General features: G+C 54.2%; 7 protein-coding genes across 7 annotated transcripts; 3 read left to right on the plus strand and 4 right to left on the minus strand.

Annotated features, from left to right (window-relative positions):
- Positions 1-177: 177 nt before the first annotated feature.
- On the minus strand, positions 178-2,229 carry PSV08DRAFT_391716 (nucleolar complex-associated protein-domain-containing protein; the record flags this gene model as incomplete). The annotated part of the gene is made up of 1 exon (XM_014223267.1): positions 178-2,229. The coding sequence occupies one exon, from the start codon at positions 2,227-2,229 to the stop codon at positions 178-180; it is 2,052 nt and encodes a 683-aa protein (XP_014078742.1).
- Positions 2,230-2,432: 203 nt separating this feature from the next.
- PSV08DRAFT_45569 (uncharacterized protein) lies at positions 2,433-3,459 on the plus strand. Its single transcript, XM_014223268.2, has 3 exons — positions 2,433-2,639; positions 2,706-3,008; positions 3,090-3,459. Exons 1-3 carry the CDS (start codon positions 2,511-2,513, stop codon positions 3,213-3,215), a joined length of 558 nt encoding a protein of 185 aa, XP_014078743.1. The 5' UTR covers positions 2,433-2,510; the 3' UTR covers positions 3,216-3,459.
- Positions 3,460-3,530: 71 nt separating this feature from the next.
- On the minus strand, positions 3,531-4,479 carry PSV08DRAFT_304416 (Isy1-like splicing factor). Its single transcript, XM_014223269.2, has one exon. The coding sequence runs from the start codon at positions 4,424-4,426 to the stop codon at positions 3,923-3,925; it is 504 nt and encodes a 167-aa protein (XP_014078744.2). The 5' UTR covers positions 4,427-4,479; the 3' UTR covers positions 3,531-3,922.
- A 1,104-nt stretch (positions 4,480-5,583) lies between these two features.
- PSV08DRAFT_203947 (uncharacterized protein) lies at positions 5,584-11,898 on the minus strand. Its single transcript, XM_014223270.2, has 2 exons — positions 6,014-11,898; positions 5,584-5,960 (listed from the first exon to the last, which is right to left on the minus strand). Exons 1-2 carry the CDS (start codon positions 11,445-11,447, stop codon positions 5,728-5,730), a joined length of 5,667 nt encoding a protein of 1,888 aa, XP_014078745.1. The 5' UTR covers positions 11,448-11,898; the 3' UTR covers positions 5,584-5,727.
- An 897-nt stretch (positions 11,899-12,795) lies between these two features.
- PSV08DRAFT_203950 (uncharacterized protein) lies at positions 12,796-14,363 on the plus strand. The gene has a single exon (XM_014223271.1). It carries the CDS (start codon positions 12,937-12,939, stop codon positions 13,861-13,863), a length of 927 nt encoding a protein of 308 aa, XP_014078746.1. The 5' UTR covers positions 12,796-12,936; the 3' UTR covers positions 13,864-14,363.
- An 832-nt stretch (positions 14,364-15,195) lies between these two features.
- Positions 15,196-17,121, plus strand: PSV08DRAFT_362878 (uncharacterized protein; the record flags this gene model as incomplete). The annotated part of the gene is made up of 3 exons (XM_014223272.1): positions 15,196-15,217; positions 15,309-15,595; positions 15,739-17,121. 3 exons carry the CDS (start codon positions 15,196-15,198, stop codon positions 17,119-17,121), a joined length of 1,692 nt encoding a protein of 563 aa, XP_014078747.1.
- Positions 17,122-17,558: 437 nt separating this feature from the next.
- PSV08DRAFT_362879 (Alpha/beta hydrolase family-domain-containing protein) lies at positions 17,559-19,542 on the minus strand. Its single transcript, XM_014223273.2, has 2 exons — positions 18,054-19,542; positions 17,559-17,988 (listed from the first exon to the last, which is right to left on the minus strand). Exons 1-2 carry the CDS (start codon positions 19,099-19,101, stop codon positions 17,750-17,752), a joined length of 1,287 nt encoding a protein of 428 aa, XP_014078748.1. The 5' UTR covers positions 19,102-19,542; the 3' UTR covers positions 17,559-17,749.
- Between the last annotated feature and the right edge of the window lie 162 nt (positions 19,543-19,704).

Raw genomic sequence — 19,704 nt, forward strand, 5'->3', positions numbered from 1 at the left:
CCATAGCAAAAGGATGGATTCTGACTGTTAACGTCCGTAAAAACCAAGTCAAGCCAAAGCTTCCAGAGAGAGAGAGAGAGAGAAACAAGCAAACGTTCGAATTGATAAGTAATATTCTGAGCTCAATATTACCAATCTTCTTCTTCTTCTCCCCCCCCCCCCCCCCCCCCTAGCCTTCTACTTAGTCGCCTCAACCACATTCCTCTCAACCCCCTTGACTGCCTCCCTCACACTAGGCGCAAAATGCCTCCTCAAAATCTCTCCTTCCCACACTGTGCCCGCAAAAGGGTTGCTGCCCTCGATCTCTGGCTTTAGTGGATCAAACACGCCGTCGCCGCGCCTCTCCTCCGTATTCCACAGCGGCGCCACCTTCTTGCCGTGAGTCTTTGCAATGCGGTTCAGCAGGCCGAGCATGGCAACGCAGGATTTCTCAGGCAGGTGCATGGAGATGGTCATGAGTTGCTTTGCAAAAGCTGCGACGCGCAGGGGGGGCACGGCGCGGATGGAGGTTGCGGGCAAGAGAACGGAAGAAAGAGAGCGGATTAAGAGGACAATGGTGGTTTGGACGTTGATTTTGGCTGTGTCGGCGTGCGAAGTGCCTGCCGTGGGATCGGCCAAGTGGAGCGATTTGGAGCTGAGTTCGATGTCTGGGTTGAGCGCGACGGGGTGCAGGGTGCGGTAGAGATGGGTGATGAAGTAGCTGAGGTCGAGTTTGAGGGCTGATGCGGTTTTTGCGCCTTCCTGGCCTTCGAGGAGGGCAAAGGCGGTGATGACGCAGAGGAGGGATTCGCGCGTGAGGTTGCGCTCGGGGGCTTCGTTGTCGTCGTCTTCCGAGGCGTCGTCATCGTCGTCCATGGCTGCGGCTGCGGCTGTGAGTTCGGCGGTCGCGATGATGTCGCGCAGTGCTTCGAGGATATCGCCGAAGAAGTCTTGGTTGATCAAGTGTGCGTATCGTGCCAGGCCTTCCAATACGGCGCCCATGAGCTTTGCTGAGCGAGCCTTGAGGATTCTGAAGTATGCCACGAATACCATCTTGAGCGTCTCGGCTTGCATCCGATCACGTTCCTCGTGGCTAACAGCAGCATCAGCCTCCTTGAATTCTTTCTCGATCGCCTTCTTCTCTTTCAACTCTTTCCGCAGCCTCTTCGTCCTAAACTCGCGCTTCTGCTTCTGCTTCTTGCCATTGACTGTTGGCTCTTCTGCCTTATCTACAGAATGGTATGAAGCCTTGTGCGCGAACTCAGAGAGTAAACGAAGATGCAGAAACGTGTTCAACACACTCTCATCAAAGTGGTAGTTCCGGCTCTTCATCATCTTGGTCAGCATGGTAACACCCTCCAACGAGACATTGCCATCCTCGTCGTTTTCAAACAACTTCTCCATAGCCTCTCTACATCGCACAAAATCCGCATCGACTTTCCTTGTACTCAGCTTGCCAACTAGAATCTTGAGAAGCTCGGTGCGAAAGTTGAAATGCGGCACTGCGTTCAGCAGGTTACACGCGCAGCTCACAGCGACAGTAGCCAGACTCGCAACCTGCTCCTTATCCGATCCACTGGCCTTTGCCAGTTTCGCCAGATGCTTAACATAAGTCTCGTAGCCAGACACGAGCTTTTGCTCGAATTGCCGCAGCTTCTTGACTTCCTTTGAGATCTTCTCCTGCATCTTCTCCTCCGACAGTGGCCGTATTCTGTATCCGGGAATAATGTCTTTGAAAATCGAGGCTTGCGTCGCCAATGTCAATTTCTTGACTGTGAAGTTTTCCGAGTCGGCAAGCGCTTGTAATGTCTTCAATGCCCCAATATGCTCCTCTGGATCCTCGTTGATCAGACTTGCTATCCGAGCAAGTTCTTCTTTCGCCTCTAGTATTTGCTGTCGAGCCGGTATCTTTGGTTTTTTCTCCTCCACTTCTTCTTCTTCTCTGTCGGTACCCTCATCTCCCTCATCCTCGCTGCCTGTCCCTAAAAAGCTGTCCGAATCTTCTTCCTCTTTAATGTCTTCCGCAGTCGGCTGCGGCGCTACCCAGCCTTCTGCTGCCCTGACAGGCAATTTTTTATTTTCCTTCTGCTTCTTCAACTTGCGCGGCCGCGTCTCATAGTCCTGCTCCAGATCCCATTTCGCCGCATTCTTCAAGAACGTCGCCTTGTGATCGACCGTGGTTCCGTTACCGCGCTCTCCATCCTCGGGCGGCGATAATCTTCTTCGCTTAGCAGCCGGGACGCGGGACATGATGTGATTTATGCGAAACTAAAAAAAGGACCCAGGACTGAGAAATTCCACCTGCGTTGGGTGGTGTCGCAGCAGCAAGCAAGAGGAATGCGCATTGGAAATTTTGGCCGCGGCGGAGACTAGTAGTCCCGCTTTGCGCTCCACATTTTTTTCCCGGGCAAAAGCAACATCTCGACTTTGCGAACTTGCGCCAGACCCAGCCAGTTCAGCACAGCTCCTCCAAACCCCCAACCCAATCTACAGTTGGGAAATACATACATATACATACGAACTCGCCCAAAATGAGGCCCCTCACCGAACCAGAAACCAAAACTCTCTTCGAGAAACTAGCTTCCTACTGCGGCAAAGGCATCACAAACCTCATTGCCGACCCAGCTGGCGGCAATGACCGCAACGTCTTCCGCGTGCAGGTAACTTTCCCCCTGCCCTCTCGCAAATCACTATCCCAACTCCCAATTAACTCACCTGTCCAACAGGGCTCCCGCGTCTACTACGTCCGCGAATCCCTCGCCAACCTCGCTACAAGCGTCGCGCGCGACAACCTGCTCTCCCTTGGCATCTGCCTCGGAAAATTCACAAAAACCGGCAAGTTCCGCCTCCACATCACAGCGCTGAGCGTCATTGCGCCGCACGCGCGGTACAAGGTGTGGGTGAAGCAGAATGGCGAGATGCCCTTCTTGTACGGCGGCAATGTGTTGAAGGCGCATGTGGGCAGGTGGAGCGAGGATTGTCCTGAGCATCAGGGTGTGGTGGTTTTGAGTATGAATGATACGCCGTTGGTAAGTTTGAGCAGAATAGGCTATTTAAACTTGGGGGGCTTTTTTTGCATGGAAAGTTTTGGGCTAATATAGTTTTACTAGGGATTCGGTGTGAGTGCGAGGTCGACGGCTGATGCGAGAAAGTTGGATCCCACGGGCATTGTTACGTTTCGACAGGCGGATATTGGCGAGTACCTGCGAGAAGAAGATTCGTTGTTTACGACTTGAGTTTGGTAAGATGGCCAAAGGGAAAGTTTTTTTATTCCATGTTGCTGGGGAGGGGAGATTGTAGTGGAGGTAAGAGGAAAGAAAAAAAAGACCAAACGCGCAATGGGAGTTGAATGCCTGTGTCAAAGGAAACACCATGCAAGCGCGTAGAAGCTGGAAAAAAGTGCGCAAGCTACAGGATGGGGGGCTGGCTGGCTTGCAGGAAGAAGAACTCTACAAGAACAAATGAGATACCCAAGTCCTTCCACCGTCGCGCAGCGAACATGCAGATACGAAGCCCGCCTCTTTTTCATATTTAAAAGCAACTTGTTTCACAAAGCACCAATGTTGATTGTTCTATAAAACATTTTAATTCATACACTCTAGCTCCAGACTCGCTCTTGCTCGTCCGCCAATGATACTGATATACATGTGAGCTGACAAAGTTGTTTGATAGGCGAAATGTTCAGCCCCAATCAAAAAAAGAAACGAAAAAGGGTATATCGGTCTTTGATCCTTTTTTTGTCTTCCTTTCTTCTTCTAGCCTCGAAGAAAGGTACGAAAAAAAGAGGGATTGTCGGTTGGAGGAAAATAAAACCAAAACCAAAACAAATGCTGCAATCTGGTGTTGTACAGTTTAACCTGATTTCTCTTTCGCCCTCTCAGCCTCTCAAAATGGTTCTGCAGAGGAGAAAAAAAGAGGGCATGTCAATATGCCAATCGTCCAATCATCCCAGCTTCTCAAGTAGCTTCCTTCTCCTGCGCTCAACAAGCTCGTTGTTGACCTCGTCGAGGGTAGGCACTCGCCATCGTACACCGTCGCCCGCGTCGCCTGGTAGTTCGATCCATTCTTTTTGCACTTTGCTCGCTTTCTCGTCCAGTTCATCGCCCAGTAACATGAAATTGTCCCAGGCCTCGCGCTCCTTTGCTTTCTCGTATGCTAAGAGCGTGCCGTCTTCCTCGTCCAGATTGTAGCCATAGTAACCCGCATCCACCTTTTGCCTAAGCTCGCTCCTCTTTTCGCGTCCTTTGTCCATGTCGTCTTCTGGGCGACTTTGTCTTTCGAAGAGCTCCTTGACACCTGGCAACTCTTTGGCTCGCCCAAAATACCTGTACCCCTTGCCACCTCCAGGCACCTCACGCCCTTCCTCATCTAGCACTCTTCCGCCTCGCATGTAGTTGGGTCCTCCTAACGACCTGATCTGGCTTTCCCACATGTGTTTCTCTCGCATGAGTTTGTTGATCTCATCGTTAAGATCGCGAATCTGGTAATCCGAGAGCGCCTCGTCCTGGATCTTTGTGACTTTGCGCGAGATCTCCTTGAGGACCTGGCCACGCCATTTTTCGCACACGGGAATCGAGTTGACCGACGTGATGAGCTTGGGGCGGCGCGTGCGCGAAATGTCAATGATTCCCGCTTCGGCAGCCTGCGCCGCGCGAAAGCGGAAGAGCATCGAATGCGCCTTTTCAGAGTTACGCGCCATGGTTGTGGTTGTGTGTTGGTATCGTTTTTAGTCGAGGGAAGTTTTGCCGTTGTCGTTACGCGGCGTTGCTGTCGTCGTCGTCTCTGAAGTCGTGCGAGATGATATCGTGCGCTGGGTCGCGCTTTTGCGTGTTTGCGTAGGTGTGATTAGAGTGGTCAAAAGTCTATTATAGGTATATCGGAAGCTGCCCGCAGTTGCTGAAACGAAGGTGGAACAAGGAAATGGGATGCGCGATTGATTTTGTATGGTTGTAAAGGAGGGAATAGACGAATGGGCCTCGCGTCTGGCCAGGAGCGAAAGTTCGGTCTACTACTTCAGTTTAGCGGTGACGCAGATTCTTGGCATTTTGCCCCCCGGAGAATACCGTCTTTGCGACCTGCGCCCTGCATGAACTTGATGCTCGCATGCCCACTTGGCCGCCGTCACGCGCATCAATTATAGTAAGAATTAAAACACCGCCTCTCCGCATGGTCACGAGCAAGGGCACATGTTTCAATTTACGTCTTTCTTCATTGGCCCCCCGTCGTTCTAGCCATTCGCCGTCACAGTAGTTCTATCACCACCTATCAAACATTATCCAACTCCGATATGCTGCCAGATCAAACATGCGAAACTTGACAACTCCAGAGTGAGGAGAGAATGAAGGGTCTAGTTACAAGTTATATGGAAACACGCCCCGACAAACACGGCGAAGTCGGAGCCTAGTGCGAAGGAGAAGCGTTAGGTCGTCTCAGTGTACAGCTCCATCCCCACTCAAGCATGCTGCGCAAATCGGACAGGCAATGCTTTACCGCCCAAAGCCATGCTCTAGGCTCCTGCAGCGACCACTCGAGGTTTATTTGTTGTTTGATGCGAATCCAGATCGAACTGTAACGTCCAAAAGCCGCAAAACGGACAGAGATAGACATAGGAAAAAGGGACCGACTCCCACGAGTTATACAGAATGCTAAGGAAAATAAAGAATGTCAGTCAAATCATGTGACTAGTTCAAGCTCGCAAAAGCGAACCGTTTGATGCTTAGGAATGGGTTGTAGGTAGTGAGTAGAGTTTTATGCACCAGCTGAATAGTTTGCTGCCTCCATCTCGGTTTGGTGGCGGAGTTGCTCGTTGCGCATCTCTGTACGTGACTCGGTCCGAGACTCGGTGCGAGATTCTGTGCGCGACTCAGCTCGAGACTGAGCACGCGAGCTCATGGAACCGAAGAGCGAAGGCCGCGAAGCAGAGGCCTTGACGTATCGACCTCTAATCGAGTGTTGATGAAGATGTCCAACATCGTGTTTACCTTTGCAAACGTTAGCTCACACATGATGGCTGTGTAGGAGGGGAGGTACTTACCATCGCAGCACGCTCGGACGTTGGGCATGAAGTCTTCGTCTTGCTCCAAGTGCTCGTGGATATCGCGACTAAGCTCCAGATGAGAAGCGCTTGGCTCTTCATACATTGTTGTCTCTGGCGCGTTGGCCTTGCTGCTTCGCCGGCTGGAGAAAGATCCTCGCATGGCCGAGGCGCTTGGTCGAAGCATGCTGGTGAATCTGCTTGCGACAGAGCCATGGGCAGGTGCCTCGGTTGAAAGTGCGCGTTGCTGAGAATAGTTTGATTGTCGGATCGTGGGTACTTGGCCAGGTTCGCGAGATGATGCGCGCCTAGTAGCGTACGACATCACTGAAGCTCTTGATCGGCCGGTTTGACGCGAAGAGCTTCTATATCCGCCATTGAACTCGTCTTGAATTTCCTCAGCAGTTGTGGGCCTATGCTCTGACACTGGCGAAGACTTTTCTTCAACGTCTTCAACACGCTGGCACAAATAGTTCAGAGCATTGAACCAGGTCTCGTGTCTCTGACCCGTAGTCGCAGTAAACTTCATTGACCTGCCCGGCGTGATGACGAGTAAACTCTTCTGGTGGAGCCCGGGAGGGAGAGGGTTGGGGTCGTCGACCTCTTGGACAGATTCAATAGCAACACTCTTAGCTTTCAAGGTCGATTTGTCGGCACTCTGAGGATCGCGGTCACTCCAGTACAAGGTCCTTGTGTAAGGATGAATCCAGAAGAAGCGCCGGTGTCGGTTTTCAGACATGCCTTCACGACCAGTCTTGCGGGTATACTTCCATAGGTACTCGCCAATCATGGTCTGAGTAATGGCCTGAATCATCCGCGGGTCTGTGGCACCGGCAGCCAGTCCACCTGGAGCAAACGATGGGCCTCCAGGTATATTGAAGCGCTGATCAATCTCCGAAGTGAACGAAGACAACGACGATCGGTGACTGAGAGGCGAAGACGCGCCGCTTCGCTGTGACGGACGACGCACACGTGGAGTAGTACCGCCTGTCATAGGAGTAAGATTGCTGTTGCTTGTCTTGATGGTTGGCGTATGTGGTCGTTTCTTGTAGGCTGAGGCAGGAAGCGAGGGCGGTCCCATTGATCCAGGAGACATGGGTCTGAGCGATGCAGCAGCGATGACTTCTTTGTGGTCCCGTGGTAGTGGGGGAGGCGTCTCCATGCGCGAACGCATGCTTCCAGAGCTGCTAGGACGTTTTGGAGTTCGGAGAGGATCGTGTATTGACTTCCTAGGTGATCCAGGAGAGGGAAGGACTTTGTCTGACCCTTCTACGACCGCTGTGCCGCTCCGTAATTGACTTCTAGCAAGGAGTAACTTGTCAATCTGCTCGGCAGATACCATAGTCTGAGTCCCTCCGTCAGCCATTTGTATTTGACTTTTCTTAATGGGAATATTGGCGCTTATAGGCGCAAGGGGTGCACGCGTCTCTCGGCTATCGTCTGGTGAAGGAATAGTGTCGATTGAGGTATCTTTGCTTGTGGTTGGACTGGCAGCAAAGTAGCTGATCTTGGGTACTGATGGGTGCTTGTTCTCAGTCGTCTCTGTCTGAGTAATAGTCGATAGAGTGAGAGGTGGGGTGTCCTTGTGTGCAGTCACAGGTCTTGACGGCACCACCGGTTCGATACCTTGAGTTGCAACAGATGACAAGCTCATGATAGGGGCTTGCTCTCTGTTCGCTGTGGATGGCCTGCTTGTGGGATTTGGGAGGAATGCTGGAAGCGTTGGCGACTCAGGCTGGGTATCGTGGACTGTTTGTACGTTGGACACGTTGAGGACAGATCCCACAGGAAGATTTGGCGAGATAGGCTCTGTTTCGACTGTGTCGACGGTTGAGAGTTGCGATGGCGCATGCTGTGCCGGCTTGACGGGATCTGTGGCTTGCGATTCTACGCTTGAGAGACCCATGGAAGCGGGCGTCTTTGGCGCCATTGGCTCTGTCGCTTTTGACAAGAGACCAGAGAAAGATGACAGGGCTGGTCTCGAAGGCTCCACAGGCTGGGATGTCTCGAAAGACAATGACGAAAGCTGCTGTAGAGCTGGCTTGGGCGTCTCGACAGGGTCGGTGGACTGGACCGAAAAGTTTGACAGCTCCATGTGCGGTAGTCGTGGTGCAACAGGCGCGGTAGCAACGTGCGAGCAGATTTCAGAAAACTGCTGTCTCTCTCGACTGGGCATTCGCGGCTCTGTGGCTTGGGTCAACGTTGTCGAAAACGCTGAAAGTGGTGTGCGGGGCGCATCCTTGGGCGCGATTCCGTTAGACACCAGGGCTGATATCTGCAGAGGTGTCTGCTTGTGGGACGCATCTCTCGGCTCGGTTGCGTGAGCAGCCACCTTTGACAGTTGCAGCAACTGATGCTCTTGTGCTCGAGGTGCCTGCTGGGGTTGTACTGAGGCAGCTTCTTCAAAAGTCGATACGGACCTGGAAGCATCGGCAACGGACTCGGTTCTTTCTACAGGCTCTGTTGACTGAGTCGATATGGCCGACCTCAACAGCTGTAATGGAGCCAGAAGCTTCGAGTCGTTGGTTTCCTTCGGTTCAGTAGCCTGGTGAGATATGGAGGAAACGTCTAATGAGGCAACGACAGGCTCTTGCATATGTGGTGAGACAGGCTCAGTGTCCTGAGATGAGAAACCTGACAGAGCAAGAGGTGGTGGAGTAGATTGCCGAGGCTCTGTGCCTTGTGAGGAAAAGTTGGACAACCCTAGAGATTGCGAAAGAGCATATCGAGGCTCTGTGCCCTCAGAAGAGAAGTCTGACAATCCGAGAGGTTGTAGAGGAGCATGTCGAGGCTCCGTGGCCTGAGATGAGAAATCCGACAGCCCAAGAGACGCTGGAATAGCATGTCGAGGCTCTGTTGTATGGGCAGACACAGATGACATGTTCAAAGGTGTGACGGGTGCAGCACGTGGAGCAGTGTCTAGCGAACGCAAAGAAGAATACGCTGACAATGGTACCAAGGGGGCTTGCGGCTCCGTTCCTTGGGCAGACAAGGAGGATACAGCCAACTGAGGCAGCTGTGGCGCGCGAGGACTGGTTGCGTTTCCAGAAACGCTGGAGAGACGAAGCGTTGGTGGGAGCACCTGCTTTGGCTCTGTACCCTGCGAAGAAACTGACGAGACTTGGAGGTCTTGAGGGCGCGGGGCCTGTGGGTTTGTGTCGTTTGAACGCAAAGAAGACAACTGAAGGATAGGCATGCGAACAGCCTGCGGTTGAGTATCCTGGCTATAAATTGAAGAAATGGTGATGGGCTCAGGGATATCTCGCTCGGTCATGGTACATGAGTCTACCATAAGTGGCCTGGGCATAGCAGTGATGGTCCTTCGCAGTGCATCCGTTGACGACTGACGCGAGTGTATGATACTAGAGCGGCTTGGTGTGCCTTCGACAGTACCTTCAACAGAGCTGCCATCATCATCACTCAAGTCATTCAGCTCTGCAAACAGACTCTTGCCTTGAGCAGGCGTGTTCTCATTGCTACTGCTGATGTAGCTGGCAGGAGAATCTCTAGATGCAGGAGGTGTACTAGCGAACAGACCCGAGCCGATCTTGGGTGTTGACCTGCGAGAGCTGCTTGGCCTCAACCGAATACGAGAATTTTGATGGTGCAAAGGCGTCCTGAAATCCGGCTCACTGAAGTCGTCGCCAGACGTAGAGGCTGTGCTCTCATAGGAAGCAGCACGACCCCGACTTGAGAGCGAGGGTCGACTACGACGCTCGCTCAACTTGGGAGGCCTGGCCTCAGTTTCGGTTAGCTGATCACTGCTGTCTCCGTCAAGTGTCTCTGCTCCTGTTTGGAAAGCGTCCGACTCGGTTGCCACGCCGTCACGTTCATTTGCGGTCTCGAAAGCGGCATCCGACGTCTCGTTGGCAGTCTCAAACCCTTCGAACGCACTCGTCTCTGTGGCAGATTTGTTTCCACTGGAGAAGATTCGGGATGTAGAGACCGAGAGGTGCGGTTGTCGGCTGGGTGTACTTGGCATGCCCTCCTCCTCTTCCCACTCGTCATCCTCAATGATCTCCTGGGTGCCACTGCGCAGAGCGCCAAGGCGATCTGGTCGAGGAGGCTTCTTGAAGATGTCCTTTTCGCTTCTCCTTCTCTTGCTGGCGCTGCCAGGTGCAACTTGAGCGCGGGCTGTATCCAATTCATCACGGGTATCTTGTAGCACTCGCTTGAGTTCGATTTTCTCGGTCTTTTCGCGGTGAATGTTGTTCTTGAGTTGCTGGATCATACGGTGGGCGTGTTGAAGGGAGTGCTTCAGTGTCTCGGTCTCGAGCATGCCATGACGGGGAGTAGCCTTGCTTGGTGAGGGTGCAGGTGAGTGGTCCGGAGTTCCTGATTGTCGTTCCACAAAGCTGTCGTCTTGCGAGGAATCTTCAGAGCGACCACGCTCTTCGGACCTTGCACGCCAGGCAATAGCCTGCGCCAGCTGCTGGTTCTTGGCTGTGAGTTCCTCCACTTTGCGCTGCATTGCACCTTTTTCGGTCTCTGTCATGGCCACATTACGACGAAGAATGGAAAGTTCTGTCTCGTGCTGCTTGATCTTGTTGATGTGGTCGTCATTGAGCTTTGTGTACATCTGCTTCAACTCCTCTAGTTCCCTTTCCAAGGTTGACCTTTCCGTACGTGCGAGATCCAAGGCATGATTGAGGCGGTGTTCCTTGTCTGCCGCCGACTTGGACTGTACCTCGGACTCGCGGATTTGGGTTTCGAGACTCCAGTTGACATCCTTTAGTCGCGACTCACTCTCATCCAGGGTTCGCAAGCGCTGCGACAAGCCTTCGACTTCGATTTCGAGTTGGGATCTGTCAAGGTCGGCTGCTTTGAGAGCCTCATCCTTCTCAAGCAGAACAGCCTGGAGCTCCTTGAGCTGGGAGAGCAGAGATGTGGAGATTTCGGTTGCTAGCGCGATATCGTTGATGCGACTCGGCGGTTGGTTCTTCTGCTTCCGCGACGGAACGCTGACTTTAGTAGGCGATTGGAGGGCTTCGCTCGAGTAGACTGAGCCGCCGGTTGCAGCATCAGTCTCTCCGCTCGGAACGCGGGATTTGGGGAGGAAGACGCGAGCCGTCTCCCGTCCAACCTCGTTGAACTCCTTCTCCAGCTCGGTCAGCCTGTGGCGCAGATCCTCGCCAATATCATTCTCCTCTTGCTGCTGTTCCACTTCCTGCAGCCTGTCTTCGAGTTCCTTTCGCTGTTGGACAAGAGCGTTGCCGAGGTGGGATGTCTCCTGCAGTCTGCGAGTTGTCTCTGCCAAGTGTGCTTCAAGGGCGCGCTTGGCTTGGGCAGGCGATCCGTTTACGTAGAGGGAGAACTGCGAATTGTCAAAGGCCGAGTATCGCCTCTGGCCATCCTGCGGGGGCGCAAGAAAGGGATCTGATCCATTGAGGTGCTCCACCGGCAAGGCGCCCGATGGAGGGTTTGCTGCGGTCATTAGTAGTCGCGAAGGCCCGGTCTCCTAATGTCCCATTGCCCGGGGGGAGTATTGAGGGTAACGACGCGTAGGGAATAGGTTTTTTATGTAGTTTTTTTCTAGAAAATGGTAGAGTTGATGAGAAAGGTATAATTAAGGAGCAGGCAAGGGACGTGGATCCGGCGACGAGTGGCGGCAGCGGTGGTGGTGTTGGTGTGCTGGAGACAAGAGCGACGGGGAGTGTCACTTGGTCGAGGCGAGGTCGGAATGCACAAAGGGCTTGGTCGAGGGCGACGCGCACAAAGCCGACTCGAGACACGGCCGTGGCTGCTCGCACTGGATCGCGTTTCGGTCACACTATAGAAAAGAAGCAAATGCGCATCGCTGGGGGCAGCGGCGGCGAAGGGTAACGAAAAAAGAAACAAGGGAATGCCGAACGGGCTGGAGGGGCGACGGAGGCAACAAAGGCGACAGAGGAGTGAGGTTCAGCAGAGGCGGAGGGTGTGGTGTGTCGACGAGCGAAATGAGGCGGCCGTGCACGTCAGGGCAGGCTATGGCGAACGAGGCAGCGCGGCATCCACAGCATCAACAGCGCTAGCGGCAGAGGGCAGTAGTAGCTGAGGCCTCTCCACCCTCGCCCAGGGACATGCATGTGTATATCCATCGAACTGCAGGAGAGCACACCACGTCCCCACCGCTGCTGTGCGGCGCCCCCTGGCACGCAGCCATCCATAGGCGGCACAGACAGCTGTTTACATGTCTCGATCCATCCACTCAGCAGTTCCCCTTGGCCTTTGCCCGGCCGCCCATGGCACCACCTGCGTCACGATACGCACCCCATTGCTTCCTTACGACATACCCATACCCCACGACTGCGGCGGCCTCTTCTCCCGCAGTAGGGGTACCATGACATGGCCTGGCTGATAGGGGCTGCCGAATTTCCGCCTCGGTGCGCGCATAATGCAGTCGTGGCCTGTGTAAGTGTGTAGCGTACTACTAGTATGTTCATGTACATGCTGCATACCGCCTCCGTTGCTGGCGCATGTTTCTGCAACACGCCCCTTTGCACACGAGGCTGGCAGCCCCGATGCGCGTCCCATTGATGCTGCACCCCAGGACTGGTTATGGCTAGCCAGTGGATAACTATGCACCCGGAGGCTTCACCATCACCACACCTACCTACCCACCACTTGCCGACTATGTGCGCAAACCGTCCCGCGCTCCAAGCCGACTCATCAACTCGGTCGGATCAGCACCATGGTGAGCGCCTCTCCACGTGATTGGTCTGCCGGTCACATGGCTGGTCGAGTCCTCGTCCGGCCTGGGTGTGCCCGGACTATCTCCCGCTCGCCTCCCGGCTCCTGCCACCTGCGCCACTACCCCAGATTGCATCACGTGATTTCTGATTTCTCAGCCACAGACTGCCTCCGACTTTCTCTGCTCACCTCGCCGCTCACCTTGCACACCCATTGCACGCCTATCCATACTCCCGCCCACCTCCACAACCGCCATGGATGCACCCGTCGTCAAGTTCAAGAAACGAGGAGCCAAGGCCGCGCCTCGCAAAGTCGCGCCTCCGCCACCGCAGTCTGATTCAGACTTCTCATCCGGCTCCGACGCAGAAGGCGAAGACGGCCGTGTAGTGAAGCGGCGAAAGGTCAACGACAATGCGCTCAAAGCCTCTACCGCAGACCAGAAGACAAACAACACCATCGAGGGCACAACACAATACGCCGCCAACACCTCTGCGGTAATTGAAGCAAGCAACGATGCGACAAAACAGTCCAACTGGTACGAGGAAAAGGCCGACGATGCTCTCAGCTCCAAGAATCTGTTGGGTAGTACGCGCACGAAGCCCTCTTCGCTCATCGAAAAGAACCCCGACGCGCCGACGCGCCAAGTAGGGCCCGTCAAGGCATCCACCAACATTCGAACAATCACCGTCACCGACTATACACCAGACGTGTGCAAGGACTACAAGCAGACGGGTTTCTGTGGTTTTGGCGACAACTGCAAGTTTCTGCACGCTCGTGAAGACTATGCAGCAGGCTGGAAGCTCGACCGCGAGTGGGAAATGTCCACCAAGGGCAAGAAGCCCAGCGGCACCGTTGTCGCGTCTGCCAACCGGGACGCCCAAGAAAAAGACGAAGACGGCATCGACCTGGCGCTTTTGGAAAAGATACCGTTCGCCTGCATCATCTGCAAGAAGCCGTACAAGACGCCTATCATAACAAAGTGTGGACACTACTTCTGCGAAGCATGCGCTTTGAAGCGATACCGAAAGGACCCGACATGTGCGGCGTGCAGTGCAAAGACATATGGAGTGTTTAACGGTGCAAAGAACCTACAAAAGCTACTGGAGAAGAAGCAGAAGTGGGAGGACAAGAAGAAGGCCGAGGCGGAAGAGAAGGCAAAGGAGGAGGAAGGGGGTGACTGAGCATGCAATGGACGAGAAGCGAGCAAAACAAGGTGAATGCCAAAGAATCAGTTGCGGCACGGTGCAGCGACAGAGCTGACATTCTGACTTGAGCCTCGGCTTGCCTGTCTAGTGTGCCGGTGGTGCTTCCCGCTTCCAACGCCAAAGAGTTAGTTGGTCACGCTGTGGTGAGCAACGGCGCTGCTTTTGGTTCATGTCAACGAACCAAGCAATACCGTCGACGCTAGCTTCAGGGTGTTCTAAGCTCGGGTAGTGGAGAGCACCGACTATTCGAGCCACGCGTAGTACAGCTAAGCACATGGTTCACGCATCGATCCAACGTGGGTAGGGCGACATTTTCAGAGCATATCGATAGAGGCATGGGAAGCAAGTGTTGAGACATGCTATGACTGGCCCAGAAGGACGTATGGATATATGTATACTATGTAGAGTGCGCTCAACAGCTCAGACGTGAATAGCTATTCGTCTACAAACCAACAAAGTTCAGACACTGTTCCCAACAAGAGGCCTAGCATCCAATCATGCAGTGTCTCTCTATCCTCCCCGCACTTATGGCAACCACTCCTGCAGACAACTCATTGCGAGCATGTGAAGTGTGGGTCTAGACGCATGGCCTGTCTCTCCGGTGAAGTGGGTTCTCTCTGCCCGTCAGCACTGGTGCATTTGTGCGAACCGAGTGTCGGGAACACCCAGCAGGCCTATAGAGATCTGGCAAACCAGAGTTGAGAAGACGGGGAGATTGATCGGTGTAAATGGGTATAACTTGGCTTGGTGGATAACCGGATGAGGAAAGCCATGCCACGCTTGATATGCTAGTGCGCAGGGGGGCGCATACACAAGGCGTCGGTAGCGACCATGGCGGATTCGCGACCTGACATGGCGCAAGTACACATGTGTACGCTTAGGTGGATATACGGACAGGCTGTTGCAGGCCCTCGTTGCGTAGCAGCAGCAGGGCGTGTGCAGGCGTGGTGAAGGCCGTCAGCGCAAAGGCTACAGTTCTTCTAGAAGCGTTGATCTCTGCGCGCCTGGGCGTGTTGCCCCACCGCACTATGCCTCGTATGAGGTCGGGCGGCTGTTCGATAATTAGCAGAAAGCGTTCAGTCTCCAACTTGGGCCCCCTCATGACACGGCGCGACAACAGAGATTTTGCCGTTTTCCCTGCCGGTGCCTGCTGAAGCACGCAATTGACTGTCGCCGCCGCCGCCGGCTGTGCCACCCTCTGCTGGTCAGTTGCCCATTGCCCGTTGCCTGGAGGTAAGATCAGTCCAAAGTACGGTATAGCCGTTGAGCCCTGTGACCGCCTGGGCCCAGCCAATCGCCGCTAGGCGAATGCGTCACTCGCCGACACAAGGTATGCCATTCCCACTGCCAGATGCGACAATGGACCGCCTGTGCTGCCTCTGCCCTAGGCAATGCCTCCCACTGACACTGACACTGCCCAGGTGCAGACGATCCAGTGTCGCCAAAGCCTGCTGCACGCTCAAGGCTGCAAATCCTGCCCACCGCACGCCCAAAGCGGAATCTCCCGGCCGATCAGAAGACTCCCTCGTCCACCGCCCAGTCCATGCTTCTTCAATCCGACCCGAGCCTGGCCGAGGTTCCAGGCTTCACCAGAGAGCAATTGGACGCCCTCGCCCGCAGCGTCGAGCTCCGAAGGCAGCAGCTGCAGCAAGACATCAACGACTATATCAAGTCCAAGCAGGACGAACTGCGCAACTATGGCCACCAGGTATGTACTTGACTACTAGCACCACCACCAAGTCTATGTCTTTGCCTTTTCTTTCTTTTTTCCCTTTACCCTGGCGGCTTTTCCACTGTTCGGCGCCCTGTCCATGTTTGCCAGAGTGCTGTTGAGGACTGATTCCGGCCTAGCTTGTAGACCAGTACCGCTCAATGCAATGCCCTCAGCAATTAAGTTCTGCCCAGAAAACTTGTGCGAGTAATGCTGAGGACACTGCTCCCTCACCAGCACCGCAGGAGCCTTCTGCGCCCGAGCCCGAGGAAAGAATCAAGCAGAAGAAGCACACAAAAGTGCACAAGAGAGAGCAGGAGCTCTACGGTTTAGTCACGCCCGTCTTTCTGCCACTGCTCGACGCCCGCGACAGTTCGCCAGAGAAGAGAAAGAGACCGACGCCAAAGCCAGACATTGCCTACGGCGCAAACAGCGCAGCCAGCACGCCCGTGGCCGGAGCGGCGAGAGATGCTGAGCAGAGCAAAGAAGGCCGGAAGCAGAGGAAGGACAACAAGGACATGGAGAACCCAGCCTTGGGCGTGCTGACGAGAGAGAAGCAGCCAGCCGAAGCAGCCAAGAAGTCCAAACGCTCGACAATGAAGAAGTCGGCGCTGCGACACAAAGACAAGGCCAAAACACCGCGCAAGAGAGTCAGTCTGGTCATTGATGGTCAGACTGTCCATCCCTCGGACACTGTCGACGAGCCATTGCTCACCTCACCCAGCAGCGAAACGACGTCAGCCTCCAATTCCATTGCCTCGCTCGATGACATGATTGATCCGCGCCTTACATCAGAGACCCCAGTTTATATTGAGCACCATGACGCCGTACATCACAGCCTCCCTCTCCCAATGGCCAACGCCATCCGGTCCGCCAACAAGGCCTTGACCGAGTCTCAGACACCAACACCCGTATCCATTGCAACTGAGCACTCGCCACCCCTTCATTCGCCACGCTCACCCAGCATACCTTTTGGGTCCGCACAAACCGCATCGCGCACCTTCCTCGACCCTTCGCCTACCCAACCGCCCCACCCAATCCCCGAAACCGCTGGTCCCAATCCAATCTTCCCCAACTCGGCAGTCGCTACCACGGAGCTCCAAGGCGATGGCCTTGCAGACCAAGACCAGGATTTCGACACCTACGTCGGCGGTCTGCACGGCTCGGGCGTCGCTGATGTGGACCAAGCAGGCAGCTACGGCTACCCGAGCAGCCTCGGCGCAAGCTACATGGAAAGTTACATGCAGAACCGCCCGTTGCGCGTGCGCATGGAAGCAGCGAGTAAAGCGGGTCTCAGCGAAGCGGAGAAGAGGAAATTGCTAGAAGAACGGGTTGAAGAAGAGGAAGATGAGCATGTCGATCATCATCATCATCACGACGACGATTTCGACGACAACGACGACGACTATGATGATGATGATGATGAAGAAATGTTTGAGCGTGATGATGTCCACCATGCAAGACACCGCGGCCGCGATAATGCCGATGTGGATAGCTTCATGGGTGATATGGACGACTTTTGACATGTGACAGCTTAACTCCTCCCTACTACTATCTCTTCTTCTTCTTTTTTCCCTTAACTCGCCAGTTTAAAGTTTTTAGGGCGAGGAGGGACGGCTTACAACCGACCCACGGGGGACCTCGGCCGTCGGTTTCCCCCGACCGAATGTTTGTCTCGGACATGTGCCTGCAGGTGAACAATACATGGGATAGTCGGGCACATGTGAAGAAGTGGGGCTACATGGTTCTTTTTTGCAGAGAGAATAGGGAAACTGGCTTTGTATCTTTTTTTAGGGGGGGGGGGGAGGGGGGGTTCGGGATCTTCCCTTGGCTAGCTTGATGACGGGACTAGCAAGCTATGGATATTGGTTTATTTTTGTACATATGGGCGGTTTTTTGTGTTTTTTTTGTTTTTGATTTTGAATTCGTTTTCTTTTTTTTCAAGGAAAGGGGACTTTTGTATAGTAGATGATGTTGTTCAAGCAAATATACGTATATATGCCTTATGATAGGAGACCCATGAAATTCTGCTTTCTCCCATACATAGGAACTTGTTTCCTTCTTGTTCCTCCCCTCTCTCTCCTGGTATATTACGTATGTACACTTATTACATCAACACCCCAACTTTCAAGCTTTCATTCATCCGTTCTTTCAATCCCGCTTGCTCACCTGCTGCACACGATTCACCACTCTATCCAGCAAACTCACCATTTCGTCGCTGACAAAACGTGGATCGTCTCTTTGGATAAAGTGGCCGCAGCGGACCGCGGTAATGGGGCCAATGGCCTTGCCTTCCTCGGTAATGTGGCACAGCTCCTCGTTGTAGCGGCGCCATGCGGGGTTCGCATACGTCATTGTGAGGGCTTTGGGAGCGTTGAGAGGAGGGTTGGCTATCATGGATTAAGGATTAGCCCTTGTAACAGATGTATAGTTGGAGTGATGGAAAAAGACATACAAGACTGCTCAGCAAACGTCTCCCAGTCATGGCCCACAACCGTCAAATAAGGGCCTCGGCCCAGATACCCCTCCAGCTTCGGGGCCCCAGCATCCGGCAGCAGTTTAGCCAGGTTCCTGCGTGAAAGCCCCTCAGGACTTGGTACATTCGGGTGAAACATGCTCCTGTACTTTTCCCTCACAGCGCGGACCTGGTCGGCCGTCACGTCGTCGGGTAGCATGTGGGGATCAAAGTCTGGGGCATCTGGGTCGGGCCAGAAGTCCTGGTAGTCGGAATTGGCCATTATGCTGTCGAGGAAGAGGAGGCCGGAGACGGTTCCTGGGTAGCATTGAGCGAATAGGCGGGCGAGGGCGCAGCCTAGGCTGTTGCAGACAAAGATTAGACAGGGATAGTGTGTTGGCTTGTTGATATCGAGGTGTTCACGCCAGATTTGTAGGGTAAATTGCTTGAGAGCTTTGACGGCCGAGATGGCGTCATGACCGTGTGAGGGCGGGGGATGAGGGTCGTCGGGGTCTGGGTCAGACTCCCCTTGTCCATAGCGATCGTAGCTTAGTAGTCCTGGATATGGTAGTCGACCTGTGATTCGCTTTTCCAGGAAGCTGCGTATTGCAGCGTCCCACGAGCTTCGCGGCATCATAGCCCCGTTGAGGAAGACGATGAGCGTTTGGGAAAACGGGTTGGGATGGTTGCCCTGCGGTTTCGAGGCAGGGTAATATGTGTAATGTATCTGTGCGCCAGGTTTAGTATCGAGGGCCAGTGAAGATACCTCCGGCTCCGGAAATGGGGGAAGGTCATCATCTTCCGTGGTTTCCATGCTTCCGGGAAAGGGCATTGGGTAGCTGCGGGTGCTCATGGTGCTGTGTCTCCTTGCCGCGTTGAGAGGGTCCGCTTGCGACAAGTTGGTTCCCGGGGAATTTGCCTGGCTCAAGAAGGTGACGCTGGCCTTTGTGCTGTCACGTCCTTTTTCCGCGGCGGCATTTCTATCTCTTTCTTGCTTGGATAGGCCAGCATACTTGAGATGTGGTGGGATATATGGGAAAGCATCCATGACTGGTCCTAGCTGGCGTGACTGGGAGTGATAACGACGGTCAATACATGCGTGGGTGTGGCTAGTCCTCCAGATTGGGAAAGCGCACAATCTGGGGCAGTTGGAGAAGCGGAAGATGTCGGAAAGTAAAACTGCCGTGCCCAGGCAGGTGGGCTGGAGATGTTTGAAACCGGGGTAGGCAAAGGCAACTTGGTGCGTTCTAGACGTCTACCTTTTGGGTTGTGATATTTTTTCCAAGGCGAAGGGTTACCCCTCTTCAGCCCCGCGACCGGGAACGGATGGATGGCAGGTTTTGGGACTTGGGCCTCTTGATGACGAAGTGCCAATACCGTCTCACGTGCAGGAATCTACTGTTATCATGCCGCCAAGGACTGGGGACTCCAAAGCCGGAGCGGTCTCGAGTTGCTGGGGGCCGGGGGGATCTGGGAGGGGAGAGGCTGCGAGGTTGGGCCGGGCATGGTGATATCGGGGCCCAGCTCAGCCAAGAAGGGCCTCATGATGATTGACGGGCTAGCGGGGTGGACTGCACCAGCTCGCAAGCCACGTTTGGGGGTGGCTTGGGAAGGGGGGTGTTTGGCGGACGCGGATGCAGGAAACATGCAG

The sequence above is a fragment of the Bipolaris maydis genome (assembly GCF_028858645.1).
Source record: "Bipolaris maydis strain C4 unplaced genomic scaffold PSV08scaffold_8, whole genome shotgun sequence".
In the NCBI taxonomy this organism is placed as follows: Eukaryota; Fungi; Ascomycota; class Dothideomycetes; order Pleosporales; family Pleosporaceae; genus Bipolaris; species Bipolaris maydis.